A 22,897-nucleotide genomic window follows, 5' to 3' on the forward strand; every position below is an offset into this window, starting at 1 on the left:
AATTGAAGGAAAAAAATGTTTGTGACTTGTCGCCAAAAAATAAATTGTCTTTCGCCAAAGGCGAAATAAAAAGTTTGTCCAGAAAAAAATCCATAGCCCCCCCAGAAAATCAAATGTTTGCTGCCTAAAGTGACCATAAAAATAAGGTTGTGGTCATATGAAACCTGCAAGACCAATGTGATCACCTGACAATCATATCAAAAAAATATATAAGCTCTGTTGCTTATTGTATGTGAAAAATAGACAAAACCACAAAAACATATGCTGGAAAATGAGGTCTAGTTCAGATAAAACCTGCCAGTCAGACATGGAAACCTTTCTGCAATAATTATCAAATCAAGTATAGTTGACCTATGGCTTTTAGTGTCTGAGATAAAGATGACCAGGACAACTGATCCTTAAATAGAGGTAAACCCTTCCTGACAGACAGATAGAACTCACAAGGAAGCCATATACCAAATATAGTTATCCCATTACTTAATATCAGTGAGTATTTTTTACGTTAAAAAAACTGTTTAAAGACTGGAGTGAAACCCCTTTTTTCATCAGTTGGGGCAAGTACGGACACAACATTCAAGCTTGATACAGCTCTGAATTTTGATTGTGATCAAATTTTTGACATAATATGGGTATCTTACACAAAGCCAAGGTCAAGATATTACAAATCTAATGCACAATTGTACAATTAAAGATTTCTTCTTCAAAATTTTCAAACATTTGAATTTTGAGAAATTTGGAAAAAATAAATTGAAAACTACATGTACTACCACCCCCTTTTTTTGGCAATTAGTCCAAAACCTGACATTCCTTAATACATAACTTACAAGTAGTGCAAGGGAAGTAAATACAAACATATGCAACATTGCATGTTCAATGTTTTTGAATTACCTCCTGAACACTGCTTTTAAATTATCTTAATTGTCCATTGACTAGTTTTTCCCTTTTTTTTTAGCCCCTAATTCCAAAACATTTTTATCCATAACCCCCAAAAGTCAAAACTAACTATCACTTCATGGTATGGAAACTTGTGGTATAATTTCAGAGAGATTCATACACTTAAACACAAGTTATTGTTTGAAAACTACAACAATACTTATTTTTGGCCCCCTTTTAGACCCCTAATTCCAAAACTATTGGGACCATAACCCCAAAAATCAATCCCAACCTTCCTTTCATGTTATTAAATACGTCTTCTGATGACAATGCAGACAACAACATGATAGCATTATATAAAAAGTAATCAGTGGCAGATCCAGAAATTTTGGTCCATTGGCATTTGATAAGTCCAAAATCTTTCACATAAGCACTGTTGAAAAACAAAATTTTGTGTTAAGTTTTATTAAGCCACAACTTTTTTAGTATAAAAACTTTATTTTATGACAAAAAGTATTTTTGAAGCTACTTTTATTACAGTTCTACAAGGTTCAGGTTCCACTGCAACTTTTTTTATGTTTCAATATTTCTGTATTTGTAAAGTGATAATCCTTGTCACATTTATCACAGTGATAAGACTTTCTTAATGGATTCAGTTGTATATTTTTCTCTTCCTCTATTTCTATCTTCACTTCTTCTTTTGTTGCTAAAGTAAAAAAAAATAATATTTAACACATAACTAGCATGTAATAAAATTTCAATAGCTCATGCATGACATTGTTAGTACAAATGAAAAAAGAAACATATAATTAAAAAAATCTCAAAGATCCTTTTGAAATTTTTAAGTTAATAGATAATAACCATTTATATTTTTTAGAGGTTCACAGCATCCATTTACTGGGGCTCGCAGGTCTAAATCAACTTTTTTGCTTTTTTGTCTATGATTAAACTTTATCTTAAACCTAATAAAAATATAAAATAAAATATGGGGTCACTGTCGATTTAAGCTCACAATCTGCCTCTGAAAGAAGTATCCATTTTTTTAAATGTTTTTTCTGTTGAACTAATATGAGAAATATTGGTAATATCAAAATAAAAAAAGAACTAAATTACAGAAATCACTTAAATTTTACAATTATTTAGTTTATGTACAGCTTGTTTGAAAACAGTAATAAAAAATATAGGTCACGGATGAGTTAAACAAGATATTTCAATTTATAAACGTAAAAATCACATTTTTGCACCAAAGGGAGATAATTTAGAGCTTTTTCAATGATAACATTTTTAAAGTCATCTGTGGCCAAACCAAATCGATTTGTCTGGGTGATTTTTGTACTGTATTATAAAGTATTAACTTATAGTTTAATAAATAAAATTTGTAATGAAAAAACAAATGTTTAATTTTTTGCTGAATTTTTTATAACCGCAAGCCTCCTTAAATGTAAATTTAGCAATTTGATTGATTTCAACATTTTTCTGTAATATACACCACCTCTTTACAATTGGGTAAACCATGTTCTAAATATAGGGAGAGTATAACTCCTGCACAGGAACCTAAGAGGCAGATTCTGTGAATATCAGAAAAATATTGTGAGACTCCTGTTGATATAAGAAGAGTTGACACCTATGACATAGGAAACCTGATTACCCCAATCCCCCCTTCATATCTACAGTACAATGTTATATTCTAGGTTTTCTTTCTTACCATTTATATTTGCACTTTGGCATTCTGATTCATGTCGTAACCTTTCTAAGACTGTGACAATTAGAGAGGCTTTACATCTAGGACAGGTCCAATGTTTTTGCATACTAGATGTGTATTCTCCCCAAATGGCTGCTGAATCTTCATCTATCAAGCTGTAGAAAAACAAATCAACTTGGGGACGACATCAAAAGTTCAATGTAGGATAAAAAATTTAATTCACATAGTTTTTTCCCTGACACCCTACCCTCCTTCTTAACTTAATTTGGGAAATTGATTTACCTATATGGATATATATGTAAAATCAATTTTAGATTCACAAAACTTGCAGCAATGTTGACCCCCCACCCCCAAACTATTTGATTTAAATTTTGTTATCCTACATCAATCTTTTGATGTCGTCCTTTTTATATCAATGGGTTAGTACAAATATTTTTTAAATGTGTAGACCTTTTGAAATAAAGTGTTAATTGATAACTATTTGTGCTTCAAACATTTATGTTCATCCCATAAAATTATCAGCAGATCTGTAGTAGCGATTGGATGGCATATTTTCAATCACTTAAACAGTAATCAACATTTTGAATAAGTTGCCACTGAAAAGATTACTAACTGGGTTGTAATTTAAAGGATGACAGTCATTGACCAAACTCAATGATAGTCATTGACCAAACTCAGTTACCATGAATAGTTTATAAAATTACTCATAATTTGTGAGTCTTTTTTTTTTCTTTGAATATTTCTTGCACATTTCTTGCACAGAAATACTAACTTGTACTTGTATTTTGTGTGTAAGAATAGTTCAGGCAATAAAACATACTAAGTGACTCACCAGTTATGACATAAGTAATCATTAATTTGAATTCCACCTTTCACTGGATGGATATCATTCTTCATGTTTGACATAAATAAACCACTTGGTAAATCTGAATTTTCATCAACTGAAACAAAAGTAAGATATCTTTATGAATATTGAAATTAAGGTAAAAACATGTGTATTCTTGTCCATTTATGTGCTTGTCCAGTGGCTACCACTGCTAATGATGAGGTCACATGTGATATTTATAAATTATCGTTGGTCATCTCAACAACATTGATTTTCCTGCCTCAGCAGGTACAGCGAAAGTGAGAAAAGCAACAGAGTTGAGATGACAAATGAGAGTCTGTTAACCTCTATTTTATTTATGACAATATTAATTATTTCATTGGCAATAGCACATGCTCTTTGAGTTTCTAGCTATAATGTTTCATATCACTCTACTGTGCTGAGAAAGCAAATTCTCTAATTCAATCGAAATTTATCCCTTTCCGAACCCATTGTATAAAAAAATTTAATCAACGTGTGGTTGCTGGTGATCTCAAAAGATCATTGGATGATTTAAAGGGTCATGAACTTTTTAGCTAACTGGATGAATCAAAATTTGATAGCAGGTGTTAATGAAATTGACAACTTCGTGCAATTTGAAAGGCACTCGAAGGGGATTTTCGGTTAACAAAAAAGAAAATGTCTTTTTAATCATTAGAGAAACAGATTCTTACATAATTACTCGTGGATTATCGGATTTATCCAATCTCGATAGTTAAATTATAAATTTTAAAGTCCTCGCCGCGCGGCTCGGACTTTAAAATTGATAATTTAACTATCTCGATTGGATAAATCCGATAATCCACTGGTATCAATGTAAGAATCTATATTTATCAGTCAGTGAGATCAAAGGAAAATTTCATAAAATAGTGATAAATATGTTAAATCAAACAAACTAGAGGCTCTAAAGAGCCTGTGTCGCTCACCTTGGTATATGTGAATATTAAACAAAAGAAGCAAATGGATTCATGACAAAATTGTGTTTTGGTGATGGTGATGTGTTTGTATATCTTACTTTACTGAACATTCTTGCTGCTTACAATTATCTCTATCTATAATGAGCTTGGTTCAGTAGTTTCACTGGAAAATGTTAAGAAAAATTACACAAATTTATGAAAATTGTTAAAAATTGACTATAAAGGACAATAACTCCATGTTGACTATTTTGTGAATCTTACTCTGTTGAACATTATTGCTGTTTACAGTTTTATCTCTATCTATAATAATATTCAAGATAATAACCAAAAACAGTAAAATTTCCATAAAATTACCAATTCAGGGGCAGCAACCTAACAACAGATTGTCCGATTCCTCTGAAAATTTAAGGGAAGAGAGATCTTGACCTGATGAACAATTTTACTCTAAATGCTTTGGTTTTTGAGTTATAAGCCAAAAAATGCATTTTACCCCTATGTTCTATTTTTAGCCATGGCGGCCACCTTGGTTGGTTGAACGGGTCAGCAGACACATCTTTTAAAATAGATACCCCAATGATGATTGTGGCCAAGTTTGGATTAATTTCAGTTGTTTCAGAGGAGAAGATTTTTGTAAAAGATTACCAAGATTTACGAAAAATGGTTAAAAAATGACTATTAAGGGCAACAACTCCTAAAGGAGTCAACTGACCATTTTGGTCATGTTGACTTATATGTAAATCTTACTTTGCTGAACATTATTGCTGTTTACAGTTTATCTCTATCTATAATAAAATTCAAGATAATAACCAAAAACAGTAAAATTTCCATAAAATTACCAATTCAGGGGCAGCAACCAAACAACAGGTTGTCCAATTCATCTTAAAATTGAAAGGCAGATAGATCTTAACCTGATGAACAATTTAACCCCTGACAGATTTGCTTTTAATGCTTCAGTTTTGATTTATAAGCCAAAAACCGCATTTTACCCCTATGTTCTATTTTTAGCCATGGCGGCCATCTTGGTTGGTTGACCGGGTCAGCAGACACATTTTTTAAACTAGATACCCCACTGATGATTGTGGCCAAGTTTGGTTAAATTTGGCTCAGTAGTTTCAGAGGAGAAGATTTTTGTAAAAGTTAAAGACGGACGATGACGACGACAGACGCCAAGTGATGAGAAAAGCTCACTTGGCCCGTTGGGCCAGGTGAGCTTAAAATTAAGATGGCCATCATATTGCAATGGAGTCAAGTCTCATTGGACAACTTGGAGCCTTTATAAAGGACAGCCTTTCCCTAGCCTGTTGTTTATTTAATTAATCTAATGTCTAAAGATATTATAGTCCAGATTAATTCATCTTATTTTTTTAAATGTTGACATATATGCCTCTATATATAAAACAATGTAGAAACGTACCTCTTCCAGGTCCCTTGTAAACATATTTCATCTCAGCCGTCATAACTCTCCTAACAGCATACAATACATCACTACTCAGGAACTCACTCAATTTCTCTGCTAATATTTTCTCAAGTTTTCTAGCTCTAGGGTTTATCTTTTTCTCACTGTTAAAACTTTTAAAAGTGTCTACAACAAAATATTAGATGCTTTTTTAAAATTGATATTGTCACCAAATATTCCAATACTACATAAAGCCTAAACTTAAAAGAAAGATAACCATATTAAGCATAAGCAATAAAGAGGCACTACAGTACACTACAATGCTAAATGACAAATCTCACAATGTAGTCAATAGTAGCTGCAAAATCTGTCTTGAAAATTTTGAAACAGACTAATAGTAAATAAATATGGTACTCGCCAATCATTGTAACAAAAGCCAGTAAAATGTATGTTAATTTATTATTCAAAAACATCATATCTATTTCTATATTTCTGAATCTTCAGCAAAAATGCCTATCTTATGTACACACAATCAACAAAATATACATTGTTTTCAGATCAACAAAGAGAAAAAGTATCTTTTTACACAGAGAGTGTGTAATGGAAACTTCGTATGATAATAACTCTTTATGCTATCCAAGATTTTGCCATTTAGCTTTTAAGAGATGGCATAACAAAATCAATGAAGGATAAAAAACTTAATTCAAATAGTTTGGGGGTGTGGGGGTCAAAATTGCTGCAAGTTTTGTTTAATTGACATCAGTTTTATATATATCCTTACTTGCCAATCAATTTTTCCCAAGTTAAGTTATGAAAAAAACTATATAAATCAAGTTTTTTATCCTACATTAAACTTTTGATTTTGTTCATTAAGCATTGAACCCTTAAATACTCACCCTGCAATCTTAACTGAAGCAAGTTTTGCCATGTAGCTCTGAGCATTATAACACTAGACAGGATATCCTGGGCAATTTCAGCATCTGGGAATTTTATTTCTAACCATCCATCACAGATGAGTCTGGTACAATCAGAACTGGTATCCAGGAAGTTAGAGAATAGGGTAACAGTCTGTAGAGCAGGAACTCTCATGGTGTTCACTAAGTATGGTTTGTCTGTTTCCAGTAATTTGCTATAAAAGATAACAATTACAGTGTTATCTGACTAATCATAGTATAGACAATGTGACAGATAAGTATCAGAAAGAAACAAAGTCTATATAAAATTTGAAACAATAATAGATATCCATAGGACAATATGACCCCCTCTCTACATAGGCGGATCCAAGGGGGGCCCTTGCCCCCTTTTTGTGGGAAAAATTTGGTTGCTTATATACGGAATCACTGAAGCGTGACTGGAGCAGCCCCCTTAGGTCAGTCAGCACCCCCCTTACAAGAAGTTCTGGATCCGCCACTGCTCTATCCCATTTCCATGTTAAATGAAACCAGAAAAATATGGTCAAAACACTAATCTTGTTTTAAAAATTTCACATCATCATCAACATTTGAAGTTAATTTGAAATTGTACATTTAGATCCACAGTAACTTCAAACAAAATCAATGAAACTATAATTTGATGAGTACCTATGACTAAACAGTATATTCTTTGAAGTTAAAAATGCTCAGTTTAAAAGTAAGTTTTAGTGGTTTTGATACCTACACATAAGTTAGAAGCTGATGTTTGTTACTAAGTTTCCCTCTTAAATCACTTGGTCCAACATTCTGTTTCTCTGGTTCTGGGGGCTGGAGTAACTCAGGCTGACTAGCAAACACAGAGGTTGGATGAAGAAGCAAAAATGGTTTGTTCTGTAAAAGATGGTAGGTTCAAAATAATTCAAAATAATGTCAATATTAAATTAAAACTACAGTATGTTAAATATACAGATAATTGAGCTATAATGACTGCATTTATTAATGAAAATCCTCAAAACATAACTTAAATTTAGAGCCATAATAATAGAGGTGAAACTCCGACAGAAATTCTATTAGAAATATGAATAATTTAGCATTAATATCAACATTGTCTTTATTTCAAAGTCAACGTATCTGTCAGTTTAATATGAACCAAACCATAAAAAGTCTGTGATTTACGTTTATATTTATTTTATACAAATTCATTGTAATGTAAAACTACAAAACTAGTGAAATCTCATTTTTTTTGTTTAAATCCTTGTATCAAGTTGATTTTCTTCTATAATAATTCATTCTACAGTTGTTTGATAGGTTATTTCTTTCTTTGTATGAAATACACAGGCATCTTAGATTGTGGTAGACATGAGTTTCTTTTATTTTTTGTTTATTTCCAAACTTACTATGATTGTTTTAACTCAGTTATCATTTAATGTCATCCCTTAATGAATCTTGTGGTAGGATTTGTGAAAGACATTTTTACATAGCAATGCCAATTTCAGTTTACACAGGGACGTATATAGAGGGATAGGTAACTTCTTAACAATCCTTGTTGCGATAAAAAAAATATGTAGAGAATCATTGGAGAAACCACACTGTACACCTTAAAACTTTAAAAGTTGTTGATGGATTTTAATAAAATAAAGATTTTCTTAAACTTAAATGATTCCTACATTGATATAATTAATTTGGTTAATAATGTTCATGTCCTTCATGTGATTTAAATTATTTAAGAAAGGAGGGTAATTATTTTTGGGGCATTATTCTACATTTTGGGTGAAAAACACAATAAAACGTAGTTCAACTGTTCAGCTAAAAACTTAAAAAGTTCTTGCTTGATTTTGATGGAATTTATTTTGTCTGAAGTCTTAAATGTTTTTTACATGTACAGAAGAATTTCCATGGTTATCAATAAGGTATAAGATTAAATATAAGCAATTTAAAAATGTATAGAAGATATGTTCAAATCCAACGATTCTCTACATATTTTCCAAAAATTATGAGATTCGAATCCTTCTATATAAGTCCTTGGTTTACATTATACATTTTCTCAGGACTGTAATATGTTCCTAGAAATACGATATAACCCACCTTCGTATGGAAGGATTGTTCTGAGTCAGATTTATAGGAGTTAGTATCATCATTTATAGCTACTTGAGGATACAATCCACTACACAGTATAATCTTCAATAAATTTATATCCTTCAAGGTGAAACTTCTACTTTGGTTTGAGATTGTCTATAAAGATAAATTTCATAAAAATATAATCAACAGACAAACTGGTATAAAATAATTTTGTTGAAGTGATGTCATCCGACATTCTTTACTCTTTAACATGCTGTCACAATAACCAAACTATAGAATGAAAAGGGAGTTAATAAAACTGAAATCCATTGAATAGCTCAGAACATTTTTTTTAAAAATTACAACAGATAAATACATATAAGTGCAGAATAAGATCAATATAAATATATGCAAAATTTGCTCAAGGATAGCTTTTGCACAAATAAAAACTTTAAATTTTTAATACATTTTTTGTTATGCTCTATATTTTGGAATCACAATAATTTATCTTTAATTTTTTGTCTAATATCAATGTTGTCCAACAATATCCTGGGCAGCAAAAATTCTGGAATTTACGATAATATTTATAACACAATAGAATTACAGATTGTTTTTTTTTTATTCTCACTTTATCTGTAATTTATTGAGGTCATGTGATAACCTGAATTCTAGACTTACCTGTAATTTATTGAGGTCATGTGATAACCTGAATTCCAGATCTTTGATGTCTGTTCCTTCGTTCTCATCATCTTCTTCTTCTCCTTCACTCACTTTGAACTCCTGAAAATACAATGGGTCTCCGTTCAAAAAAATTTGAAGCATAATAGCTTTTCACAGCAAATAAGTTTCAAGTCAATAGTTCAAGTGGGACAGATTATCAGTTCAACCGGAACAGATTCCAAATAACGATAAGGTGTATACATGTACATGTATCAGACTTTGATGTATTTCAGAACATTCAAATACAAAATAAATGATGAATTATAGTCTGTTTTGTAGATTTTCTAATAATAGCTCAATTTTCGATAGGTATTTTTCCAACCTGAAATAGGTTAACAAATGTATTGCTATTTATTTGCATACTGTTAGTTTCAATTCAACACTGCTCATATGTTATGAAATTTATTTTTAATTCAACTTCCTTAGCGATCTCTCTGTAGCATAGTCTCCTAACAGTCATTAAATCTTATAAGTCATCCAAAATGTATGAATGAACTAAACAGATCTCATTCATATTTGCAAATATTTTTGAACATACTGAATCTTCCAACTTGAGAACTTTTCTTTTCTTTGATTCATTTCGTTGTTCCTTCTTTAATACACCCAATCTCCTTCTGTCTCCATGCTGCCTTCTCCTTTCTTCACTGGTCAAAAATTTATCTCCTTCTAAATTTTTGTCCAACAAATGGTGATCCTGAAAAGACAAAAACAATTATAACTAGGATTCATAAAAAATAACTGAATGGACAATGCTAAATCACTTTTGAAGTGTGTCTTACCCACTAATGCCTTGTTCACACGGACATTTAATTCGAATTGAATTCGAATCGAATTCGCTAATCACGTTCACACACTCTTCTTTTTTAATTCGAAATTGATTCGAATTAACTTATCAATTCGCATTAGAAATATGTTTTTGTTAATACGAATTAAAAGTTAACGTCGTTTGGAAAGTAAAGGGAATTTGACGCCCATTTCAATTCGAATTAGTATTGACCTTAGGACGTATTTAACGTTTCGTATGTGAACTAAACTAATTCGAATTAGTTAATGCAACTCGAATTCAAATTATGTATTAGTTCTGTGGAATTTTGTTTAACAATCATTGGGGTCAGGTATGATCCGTCTTTTTTTTTTGTTTTGAAAAATTCATTTGCACGAGGTTAAAATGTTGTTGCTTTTTTTTTCTGTTCTGATATTCTGTACCATAATATTTTTGGAAGTGCTTAATATCTGAATGATGTTAAAATACCCATATCTATGGATATAAGCATTGATAACAAATATATCCCTGGTCTTATTCCAAGTCAGGCAATTATTAGGGAAATTCTGGCTCAAAATGTAATGTGTACACAAGAATCTTTTTAATCATTTCAGTTATTTTTTTACAGGTGCATAGCACTACCTTTTGTAGAAAACTACAGTGAGTCAAATATAAGACGTTTTAATCCAAAGACACAGAAACTAGAATAAATCAAATTTGATGCTCAGGGGTATGGGTGAAAAAAACTAAGGTATATGTGTTAGCAACAACCTGGGCTACAGGTTTTTAAAACATAGGCCATTAGTCAAAAGAAATTCAAGAAATATTTTCAGCCAAAATAGATAGATTATTGTTGTTTATCTCAACGAGATTAATTCTCTCTTTTGAGCTAGGACGTCGAACGTGAGAAAAGCAATCCAATTGAGATGACCAATAATAATCTGTTTATTGCTATTTTATCTATGATGACATTGTTAATTTCCTTGAGAAAGACGTGCAAGTCATTAGTTTCTAACCATAATTTTTCTATATCACTCTACTGTGCTGAGAAAAAAAATTGTCAGTCAGTAAGATCAAAGGAAAATTTAGTAAAATAGAAATGATACTAGATTCCTATTTTTTTGTGTTTTTGTTGTTTATTGTATCAGTAGTTTTTTTACCTACTTTTTTATTTTTGCTACACTTATTTTCGCGGATACTTTATTTCGCGTTTTACCCTTTCTTGACCACTTCACGGCTATTTAATTTCGCGATTTTCTGATTTACTCGATGAAGTTTAATAAGGAAAGATCCACGGTTTACATACTAGCGACGATTTATATTTGCGTTTTTTTTCTACTCGTGAAAGTTGCGAAAATAAATCGCTCACGAAAATAAGTTGGTTTAACAGTATGTATCTTTTGCTTACCTTTAGTAATTCTTTAAACTGATTACGAAGTTTCATCATTTCATAAAATCTTTGCTCCTCAAGTCCTCTCTTCTTACACCATTTCTTTGTACCTCTTCCTTCAGCTTTTACCTGAATTATATTTTAATCATAAATATCATATTTTAATCATAATATCATATATCAATCATAATATCATAAAAAGAAAATATCCAAATGTGCATCAAATTCAGAAAAATGATTCTTTTTACTTTTCACTGGTACCTCTTTGGGTTATCCATGTTTGTGTTAAGCAATCAACTTTTCAAGGTAAAAGCTTTTGTGGTATTTCATGAGATTGATTTTGAACAACTTGTAAATATTTTGATAAAGAAAGTTAAACATTATTAACTGGCACAAATATTAGAACCATACTGTTAAATCTCCATTAGTTTACGGTACACCTAAATTTTCTCTCACAAAATGTCTGTTTCACTAAAAGAAAAAAATCTTTATATACTGTAAATTCAGAAATTATTGTATGCATTTATTATTGCGATTTTACCATTTTAGACTAAAATGCAATTTTGAATTTTTGCAATATTCAGAAAAATAGTTTGATTCATATAAAAAAAATCAAATTACAAGTTTTAATTATAGCAATTATAACACTGTCGCATTTTCGCAATAATAAAAACATCGCAATAATTTCTGAATTTACATTATATAAACAGACACTTGTTGGATCATTTTGTCAAGATGTGAAGTAATTCAAAACTTAACAGATGGTATAGAAACATATGTCTTCTATTGATGACAGTAATTTGTCTTCTTTTTTAGTTTTATTGTATTGTTGAGTTTCTGTCTGATTAGCATATTCCACATTGCTTATATCAACACGCACCTGTATCCATTCATCAAAAGTTTCTAGTAAGGTGAATGGGTCGCCATGGTCAGATTCTAGTGGTTTTCTTGCTTCCTAAAATATAAAAGACTCATAAACAAATACTGGAGAAGTCAATATTCATCTGGATTCTGTATAAAATGATAACTTGCTTTAATTCAGATATTCTAAGGGCTTTTGTAGAAAATGTAGGGAGGGGGTTGGACAACTTTTTATTTACCCCACAATGTATAATTTTTATTTTCATGTGCTTCCATCCCTATAATACTTACAGAAATAAATACCATGTGGTGTCTAACACTACAATACATTATTTTCTGTAATAGCCCTAAGAAGGATTTTTGCCAACCTTATTTGGTTTAGACTAAAAGTTTAGGAAGATTATCCCGGAGACTCAATGTAAAAGTACTCTTCAAGGACAGCAACAAAGATACAGGTTATGACCATTTAATTTTTTCTAAACTTACAAATGTTCCTCCATTTTGATGCAATTTTTTCCAAATCAATTATCGTACAAGAATATTTATCATATAAATCTACTTTCTCATTTATTTTTTCCTATTCATCTGTTATCAGTTTTTCCCTAGATGAAAAAATCGACTTTTTCAGTACAAAACAGGTTTAAACATAAGAAATCAATACCACAATCTTACCATAGCATCTCTATCAACATAAGCTCTATTTGTAAATGGTGACTGAACACTCATTGCTGCTGCTATTGATAGTACGGCATCTATCATCTGTAAAATAAAATGTATTTATAAACAATTATAAACAAAATATGAGCAAAACCCATACCATATAGTCATCTTTTAAAGTTTTGATATGACAAAAATGTGAGACAATTCATAAGAAAAAACTGACAGCCTAATCTAAGTAAAAACAAAAATGGAAAAACAAATATCACAGACAGCAACCAACAACAAGCAATTTCCAAAAACAAATGTTCAACATTCTATGATTTCTTATCTATCAAAAAAATTATAAAAATAAAAATTTGAATTACACAACTTTTCAACTAATTTCAATGAACTTCTTGTTTCAAAGTGAATTTTCATCTCATTTAGGGTAAAATTCTCCATATCTTTTTGAAATATTAACTTACATTTTACTTATATCATCACATTTAATATCTACCAAACAATTTTAGCGTCCTGTAAAACTTACATGAAATATAGAACCCATGATTAACATTTTTCCAATAACAACATCCACTGGTAGCCTTGATAACATATTACCAATGGGTGTTAAGGTCTCATCATCTTTCATAGCTCCCTGAAAAATATAAACAATGAACTGTACTGGTTATTTGGTGGCTCACTGGCATTCCAAGGAGTTACTGTATTAGTACTATCAAATCAATACTCTACTGCCTGTTTAATTGGCTGTCCTAAGATACAAATCTAAAATTTGAGAATGGAAACAGGGAATAGACAAGTTTGTTGTAAAATTTGGTGTGGCTGACAGAATTTTGATAGCACTTTTTTTTATTTAAACTGTGTTTTATGATAGCTAGGCATGCACCATGCGTCTCTTTATATTTAGAATTCTTTTAAATAAAAATCGGAATGTGAAAATAAAACCAGCATTACATAATAAATTTAGCAATTGTATGTCTAAAATCATCAAAATAATTTATCAAATTAGCTGGGGGGAAAATAACAACACATACTTGTTCTTTGAGAAATATAATTGCATTTTCAATACTAGTGATGTCTGGTGCCTCTAAAAATGGAAATCTGAAGAAAAAAAACATAGGATTAGAAATTTAACCACCAACAATTAATCAAACAATTGATCTTTGATAGTCTCTGTTAAATGAATTTACCAAAAGACTCAAGGTAAGTACTGCCCAAGCGTTATCTATATAGAAAAACAAATTTTATACAGAGACTTGTATATTGTGGAAGACTTTATGTTTAAATTCAGTTGTCTTCTGGTTCATTGTGTTGTTTGGATGCTGTCTACTTGCCTACATTCACTTTTTTTATTTCTTTTATTTTATAAAATTTAACAACATTAAAGTTTCTTGTCCTTTTGACAATGTCCAATGCATAGCTAGTAATGACAGAAATATGTTAACCCAAATATCAACAAGCAAACAATTAGTTCATAGACACATACTTCCTCGCATCAGGAAGACCCATGGAGACCATCTGTAGGATAAGGGCGTCCAGAGGGACCCTCTGTATTTCTGGAGTAGCATATTCTTGGAAGGCATCATAATCAGGACTATCATACAGTCTATAACATACACCTGGTCCAGTTCTACCTACAAATCAATTAACATATCCTTTAACGTTTTCTAACATAACACTTAGTCCTGTACATGTTTTACCTACATAATGATTTAGCACCTATGTTCATGATAGTAATCCATAACATGTACCAGGTCCTGTTGCATTATGGGGTTGTCACTGAGACAGAGTAACATAATCTATGACAATGAAAATTGAATATTTGAATAGGTTTGTAACCCAAGGTATTTATAACCTTGAACTAAAGTTTAAAGTAAGATCATAACATAAAAAATGTGATTTCCTTGATTTAATTTTGCAGTTTAAGTTATTCCTTATTTCAAAATCTCAAAAAAAACCAAAAATTTCTAAAACATATTCATTGAGTGTGTATTACGCTACGCTTTATTTAAACTCTGTTGGATAGTTGTCTCATTGGCAATCATACCATATCTTCTTATTTTTGAACTAAAAATGGTTTTGCTCCAGGTAATTTTTTTAATTTCCTCAGAAGAACACCACTTTCTGCTGAAATCTATTTATGTATATGGGATGACACCGAAAATGGAAGAAATATTTACATACCAGCTCTTCCTTTTCTTTGTTCAGCACTTGCTCTACTGATCCAAAATTCTTGTAATCTTTGCATTTTATACTTAGGGTCAAAACTCATCTCTTTGACCTAAAATGAAATTTCAAACATGTCCAAATGATTTCAGTACAAAATTAAATAGTAAATATGGTTGTATCAAACTTGTTCGTCATTTGAGATACTGTTTAAAAAAACATTTTTAAAAGACAAGTTGCTTGAAAAATCAACTACATACCTCATAAAGCTAATATTTCTAAATTATCTAAAAATGAGAAGAACCATGCATAAATCAATTCTAACACTGTTGCAAATTCATTTTTCCACTTCATAATGACCTTAATCATGTTGACTTTTAAAACCATTTTTAAATTCATACATATGTAATTTAAACAAGCATAATCAAAACATCTTATCGAATTTGTTGGTTTGAAGGTTCTTTTTGGCAATAAATCCAGAAAATTGTTTCAGACACAGAAAATGATAGTGTTATTTTCATTGTTTAACCATCTTTAAAAGCTTTGAGTTAAAATAAAGCACCTTTGAAGTGGATACAAATTAAAATTATTTTAATGGAAAGTTACTTGATATTTACAAATCTTTAAAAATGCATCAAAACCACAAAACTGACAAAAATATATATATTTGCATACTTTTCCTGAATCGACAATAAATCTAACTCCATCTATTGTTACAGATGTCTCAGCTATGTTTGTAGATACAATACATTTCCTTACGCCTTCTGGGGAGATATCAAACACCTGGGAAAATAAAACAGAAATTAAAATTGTGAAGAAGAATAGAAACTATAATGCTGAGTTCACACGTAATTCGAATTCGATTCGCATTAACTAATTCGAATTAGTTTAATTCACATTCAAAACGTTTTACGTCCTAATGTCAATTCTAATTCGAATTACAATGCGCGTCAAATTCACTTTACTGACCAAATGACATTAGCTTTTACTTCGTATTGACAAAAGCGTACTTCTAATGCGAATAAGATAATGCGAATTAGCCAATTCAAATTCGATTCGAATTAAAAAAGAGGAGTGTATGAACGCAAATAGCGAATTCGATTCGCATTCGATTCGCTTTCGATTCGAATTCAATTTGAATTCGATTCGAATTCAATTCAAATTCAATTCGAATTAAACGTACGTGTGAATGAGGCATTAGATTTTAAGAAATTATCAAAAGCCTTCTTTTATTTGTAGAAGTCATCAGCTCTCATGATTGCCTTTTTTCCAATCATGTCTCCCCCTGTGAATAAACAAGAGATTCTTTAAAGAGTGTCAATGACCTAAGTTTATGTGTATCTTCAAGAATGTCCTCTCTCCAACAATGTAGACTAGAGAAGAATTCATGACCTTGATCTTGTATTGCTGATATTTTTTTTTGGTTGATAGTATCTTTTCATCTTTAAGTTTTTGCACGCTACATAAACTAGAGGCTCTCAAGAGCCTGTATCGCTAACCTGATTCTACTTGGGTTTTTGAAATCATATAAAAAATATAAAATTTGGCACAACACAACCTCATAAGGAAAGGAACGTTCAGGCTATATTTGATTCATTTAATTCAGTGGTTCTCTAGAAGAAGACTTTTGTATGCATTTCCAATAGGGTCCTATGTTAAACTAAGTCCCCCCACTGGCGGCCATCTTGGATGATGGATCGGCTACAAAGTAACAACACTTGGTAAGCACATCATAAGGAACATTTGTGCCATGTTTAGTTTCATTCCATTCAGTGGTTCTCTAAAAGAAGTCATTTGTATGCATTTCCCATATGGTCCTATGTTAAACTAAGTCCCCCACTGGTGGCCATCTTGGATGATGGATTGGCTACAAAGTAACAACACTTGGTCAGCACCTCATAAGGAACATTCATGCCATGTTTGGTTTTATTCCATTCAGTGGTTCTCTAGAAGAAGTTCAAAATGTAAAAAGTTAACGACGACGACGGACGACCACGGATGCCAAGTGGTGAGAAAAACTCATTTGGCCCTTCGGGACAGGTGAGCTTAAAAGGGTTTACAAATTGTCATTCAAGAGCAAATTCTATAAAGAGTCATTTCAGAAATGTGTTCTATTTTCAGCAATGTCAGTAGTAAACAGGCCAGGTCTTTGGCACATTTTTTTAAACAGGATACTGAAGGATAATGGAGTCAAAGTTTGGTTCCAATGAGCCTGTTAATTTTAGAGGAAATGTTTTTTTTTTAAATGATTGGACAACGATAGAGGATGACAAGTGAGCTATTGTAGGTAAATTAGGGATCTTTTTTTCAAAAAAGTACCTATCATGAGTATAAATTCACTATTTGATAGTATGATTTTTTAGTATTCTTCTAGTTAATGGAAATGCCAAAGTGATCAAAATTGCACTTAACACTTTTAATCTAGCTACTTTAACCATGAAAAAACATCCAAGAACTACCAAACATGTTGAAATCATTCCAGGGGCAATAACTCCAATACAGATATATATATTTTGTACATTTATTCAGGGTATATAGATCATTTATACTTTGTTAGTTTTCTCTATTGCTTTGAGGAGTCTAGTTTGAGATATAAGCTGCAACCATTGCAGTTTAATCCCCTTTGTTCTATTTTTAGCCATGCTTGCATGTGGATTGATATGGTTGGTGAAAAATCATAAACTTGGCAGAAGGCAGCAGACAAATAAAAACTATTTTGGTTTCTATCCATTGAGATGCTTCAGAGGAAAATATTTTTAAAGAAAATTTAAAAGACAGAGGGAAGAAGGATACAACATGATATCAATAGCTCTGGTAGTATTGTCACTGTGTCACAAGAAGCACATGTTTTGTTTGGGTTTAGGGTAGGACAAAACAGTTACGTCAACAAATTTGCAGTAAAAACATTGTAGGGCTAAATTAATTTTCAATATCATCTACGTTTTTCATTTTTCTTGTGACAGGAAAGATGTGTAATAAAAATAATCAAACGTTATTTCCCTTTTTATACTAGTAGATGAAAATACCACATTGTGCACAAAACACTTTTCTACATTAATAAAACATTCATCAAAAAAACATTCAAAACCAAAAAAAAAACCAATGACGTGAGGAGCTATAGCTTATTGATTGATAGGGAGCTGAAAAGAATACAAAAAATACCTGTGTGATTAGGAAATTTATATTCTGAAGTTTCTATAGGCTGAGCTGAGAAAAAGTCTTAAAATAAACAACTTGGGTAAAAAACTAGTGCTTTATACACTTTTCTAAAGAGAAAGTTCTCAAATATTGCAAGGATTTTTTTGCATGCATTTATTATTGCAATTATCAAACAGAAAAAGGAAATGCAAGATTGATTTTTGCAATTATAAGTATTGCTCTCATCATTTAAATATCAAAATGCAATTTTCTTTTTTTTAAGAAACGTAGTCTGTACATTTTCAAATAATAAAACAATGCACAAATGTTAAAATAATATCAGTATTCAAATATCTTGTACATCTACTGTTATCAGTACTTTAAAAGTTTGAAAGATAAAACTTTAATTGTTATCTACCCATAAATATATCATATGACCTAATCTAAATACTTCATCTGTGAAATTTATCATAAAATGAGGTAAATCCTAATATTTTGAGCAACACAATTTAACAGGACTTATTACAAAAATGGCACTATCTCATTCTATAGCACAGACTCCAGCTGTGTGTCAGTTCTGTGAAGAATCACCAGAGATTAAGTGGAAGTGTATAAACTGTGAATTATTCCTATGTCAACTGTGCAGTTCAAAGATACATAGCAAAAGTAAGGCATCTATGGAACATGAAATTATAAATTTAAAATATTTTGAAGCAGAGGATTTAGCCACCTCAGTGCGTAAAGTGAATCTTGAGAACATGCTATGTTCAAAGCATGGTAAACAAAAGTGTTTTCTTTACTGTAATGAATGCAGGGTGCCTGCTTGTTCTAAATGTTTAATGGAACCTCATAAACTCCATGACTTTAAACCCATTGATGAAGTGTATAATGACATTGTCTCTGAAATGAAAGACTTAATAATCAAATTTGAATCCCATCTTAAACTTTTAAGAAAAGAAAAGGACATGCAAGAAAAAATTCTTTCAGAGGGTGAAATAAATTTCAAAGAAACAAGAGATATAATTCTGCAGACTGAGAAAGAAATGAAAGAGACAATTTCAAAACATGCTAAGGACATATTACTAGAACTTGAAGCAAAATGGAAACCAAATGAAAACCTGATGAAGACTGAACTTTCTTCTATGACAAAGGACGAGGTCGAGACGGAAACCAGGAAAAACAATCTGAACCAAATTCTGCAGTCTCATCGAGTGGCAGACATTTTCTCTACAAGTAAAATCTTTGATAGGTCATTGCCAAAATTTTCAACTACAACAAAAAAAACAAATGAGGCAAAGTTCATTCCTGGAAACATGCATGTGAAACTAGGAAGTCAAATGTTTGGTGATCTTTATTCAGTTCCAGACTTTGAGGTTAAACACACTTATCAACTTGATGATACAGATTTGCCAAATACGTTTCTATTCTGTGAAGACAATACTGCTTTTATGGGAAGTTATTCAGGTCTAACACTGCAGAAAGTAACATTTAAAAACCGTAAAATCAAAGTAGAAAGAGAAGTTAAGATAGCAGTCTTTGATATGGCATGGACAAAAGATGGAGAAATACTTATATCATCTGCAGAAAGTGATCTACACCTATATACTAAAGATAACAAGTTAAAAACTTTTAAGTCATTTTCTCCCTGGAGAACTTTAGGTGTAAATGTAACTAAAGATAATAAGATATTAGTAAGTTTGGTAGAATCTTTTTTCCCCAAACCTACAGAAGACAAAAGACTTGTAATTATGAACCAGGATGGTGACATACAACATACTATTGATTATGATAAGGACAATCAGAGAATGTTTACATATCCTGGTAGAATCAAAGCTTTAAAGGATAAGATAGTAGTCTTAGATCTTATGAATAAAAATAGTGAGGGTAGGGTAATGATGATAGATTATGGGGGACTTCTCCATTGGACCTACAATGGGTATAATAATAGCAATTCTAGCCAGGCTAAATTTTATCCATCAGATTGTGCAATAACCTCAGCAGATAAGATTTTGGTTTGTGATCTAGACAACCATTTAATACATGTTTTAAATTCTGCTGGGAAGATTATTGTATGTAAGAATGTAAAAACCTTAGAATTAGAATTACCCTTTTGCCTAAGTATTGACAATAATGATTTATTATGGATAGGGTGTCTCGCATTAAAAGATGGCAAAAAACAAAATGCTAAGATAAGTTGTATTAAGCTGACTTAGCTGAAAGTACAAATACCTTTCAAAAGAGAACAACATCTGAATGTTAGAGCTACCAAACATCTTTGTATTAAACCTCAATATATTCATACCTACGACTGGATCAAATAAATGGGGAATGTGTCCATAGGGACACAGATGATGCCCTCACTAGCATATAACATTATGAAGGGACATAACTCAAGAACTGTAAAAGTGAAGCTTCCAAAATTTGTACTTAAACTGAATATAGTTGTAATAAGCATTATATATACATTTCATTAAATTTAGTAAAGACAAACTGAAGTAAGAGAATGGAAACACAAATGTCAGCAACTTTTTCATTTGTAAAGGGGCATTACCCTAGAATGGTAATCAAAGTGCTTGTAAGCACTGATTGGTAAAGGTTGCTTTTATTTGTCAGAGGGAGGTAAAATTGAATATTTCATTGTATAAATCATAATTTTAGTTAATTCAACTACCATTTTGGAAAAAGGAAGATACCTTCAATTTTCAAAAAAAGATTTTATAATAAATATGACAGAATTAATTGTTTTAAGAACAGCAAGTTTTCCTTTTGTAAAAGGGCATAAATCTTGAACTGTAAAAGTATAACAACACTAAAAGTTCAAACTCGACCTGTGTTTTTGTGGTAATAAGCATTGTGTATAAATTACCATTACTTTTGGTAGATGCAAATTAAAGTTCAAGAACAAATATCAAGTTTGGGAAGTACCTACGGATTGATGCATGGACGGACGTACGAACGTATGTACAGACAGACTGACGTACAGATGGACAAGGCTAAAGTAAAGCTCCCTCTGCTACGACAGGGGCATAAAAAAAAACAATTACAAAAAGTAACAATAATCAGTCACAAACAAACTTCAGACAATTTTATTCAGGTACTGGTAGTCATTGGTTCTAAAAACTAATATTGTTACTAATCTAAGATCTAAGATGAGTATTTTGTGTCTTTTTATTAGTTGTTTTTGTGATTTGTGCTGATCTCCTATCAAGTCATATATGTTGTGCTGTTATACAGCTGTCCCTTTTTAGGGGAGGGTTGTGCAATCAAAATTTTTTTTAACCCTGCCTCATCTTTATCAACTTTACAGCAGTGAGGTACCTGTTTGTCATAGGTTGTCATATTCTTCTTGAGTTTATTGATTAAGCAAAAATTGCACATAAATGGTTTTCTGGTTTAAATTGTTTTAACTTTTGCAATGCCAAATACTTTTTGTAAGATTTCTTTGCGGTATAGGGTTTTCAAATTTGGTTTTGGGGGATTATTGAGAGCAGCAAGTTGATATTATGGGAAAAGTAACAAACAATAAAATATTTGCTGAATTAAATTTTGTACAATGATTTTCATATTGTTTTTACAGTGATCATTAAAGTGATTTAATATCGAAATCTGTCAATATTTTGCTTATCAGAACTGTTTTGATAGTTTTGAAATATCTAAAATAAAATTATATGTTGTTACAATAAAGATTTATTCATTTTATTGTTGTGTTTGTACTTTAGATCTTGTTATCTTAGATACTACTATTGAACCCATCTATCCCATCGAAACTAGAGATAAAGGATACAACATATACATATTTACAGTCTGCCTCATATCTTGACTTACATCTAAAAATTGTAAATAATGGTCAGTTAATAAAACAAAAAATTACAAGAAAAGAGATGAATTCAGCTTCCCAATTGTGAATTTGCTATTTCTATGCAAGTCCTGTTTAGGGAGTATATAAATCCTAGTTAACTGTTGATATGATATTTTAGAGAATACATTTCCCATAATTATTTCCTTGATAGATGGTAAATGCTTACAAGTAAGCATTTAGAGTTCCACCTGCATGACCTGATGATGATGAAATCATGACTTCGAAAATTTAAGGTCAAGTTGGTTTCAAATCTGTTCCAAAATGACATCAAATATGTTCCAATTGTCATTACTACAATCATGTACACTTTTCCTTGGTTGTGACCTACTGAATGAAACTTGTAAACAGGTTATCATTTTTCAGTTTTTTTGTGTTATTGAAAACATTACAGTACTAGAGACTCCAAAAGTTACGAAATGTTTGGTAAAACATTTTGCTGTGTAATTTCAAAGGAGAAGGTTTTTTTTCAAAGCTTACAATGTCATGCAGACTGAAGATCAAAGGAAAACAATGACAAACACCAAGTGATGACAATAGGTCACATAGTCCTTTAAACAGTATTTTATTTACTGCTTCCTTGGCATGTTATGTTCAAATTACCATTTCTATAAATAAATATAG

At 31.1% G+C, this 22,897-nt stretch overlaps 2 protein-coding genes across 5 annotated transcripts in view; one reads left to right on the forward strand and one right to left on the reverse strand.

Annotated features, from left to right (window-relative positions):
* Window positions 1–1,339: 1,339 nt before the first annotated feature.
* The window catches only part of LOC134715121 (probable ATP-dependent RNA helicase DHX34), a 45,877-nt gene continuing 24,319 nt past the window's right edge, over window positions 1,340–22,897 (reverse strand). For all 4 annotated transcript variants that reach the window (XM_063577052.1, XM_063577053.1, XM_063577049.1 and 1 more), the window contains exons 12-28: window positions 15,955–16,062; window positions 15,298–15,394; window positions 14,600–14,747; window positions 14,148–14,214; window positions 13,643–13,750; window positions 13,129–13,215; window positions 12,476–12,550; window positions 11,614–11,724; window positions 9,981–10,136; window positions 9,401–9,502; window positions 8,750–8,896; window positions 7,410–7,555; window positions 6,650–6,882; window positions 5,772–5,939; window positions 3,408–3,516; window positions 2,579–2,730; window positions 1,340–1,579 (exon numbers count right to left, since the gene is read on the reverse strand). In XM_063577052.1, the coding sequence (XP_063433122.1) occupies window positions 1,425–1,579; window positions 2,579–2,730; window positions 3,408–3,516; window positions 5,772–5,939; window positions 6,650–6,882; window positions 7,410–7,555; window positions 8,750–8,896; window positions 9,401–9,502; window positions 9,981–10,136; window positions 11,614–11,724; window positions 12,476–12,550; window positions 13,129–13,215; window positions 13,643–13,750; window positions 14,148–14,214; window positions 14,600–14,747; window positions 15,298–15,394; window positions 15,955–16,062 (2,169 nt within the window). In that variant the 3' untranslated portion in view covers window positions 1,340–1,424. The remainder of the gene's footprint in view (window positions 1,580–2,578; window positions 2,731–3,407; window positions 3,517–5,771; window positions 5,940–6,649; window positions 6,883–7,409; window positions 7,556–8,749; window positions 8,897–9,400; window positions 9,503–9,980; window positions 10,137–11,613; window positions 11,725–12,475; window positions 12,551–13,128; window positions 13,216–13,642; window positions 13,751–14,147; window positions 14,215–14,599; window positions 14,748–15,297; window positions 15,395–15,954; window positions 16,063–22,897) is intronic.
* LOC134714332 (E3 ubiquitin-protein ligase TRIM71-like) lies at window positions 18,948–20,630 on the forward strand. Its single transcript, XM_063575570.1, has one exon. It carries the CDS (start codon window positions 18,948–18,950, stop codon window positions 20,628–20,630), a length of 1,683 nt encoding a protein of 560 aa, XP_063431640.1.

Source organism: Mytilus trossulus, chromosome 4 (assembly GCF_036588685.1).
Source record: "Mytilus trossulus isolate FHL-02 chromosome 4, PNRI_Mtr1.1.1.hap1, whole genome shotgun sequence".
Taxonomy (NCBI): Eukaryota; Metazoa; Mollusca; class Bivalvia; order Mytilida; family Mytilidae; genus Mytilus; species Mytilus trossulus.

Coding starts and splice junctions, on each gene's coding strand:
- LOC134714332 (XM_063575570.1), top strand. CDS start 18,948: ATGGCACTATCTCATTCTATAGCACAGACTCCAGCTGTGTGTCAGTTC.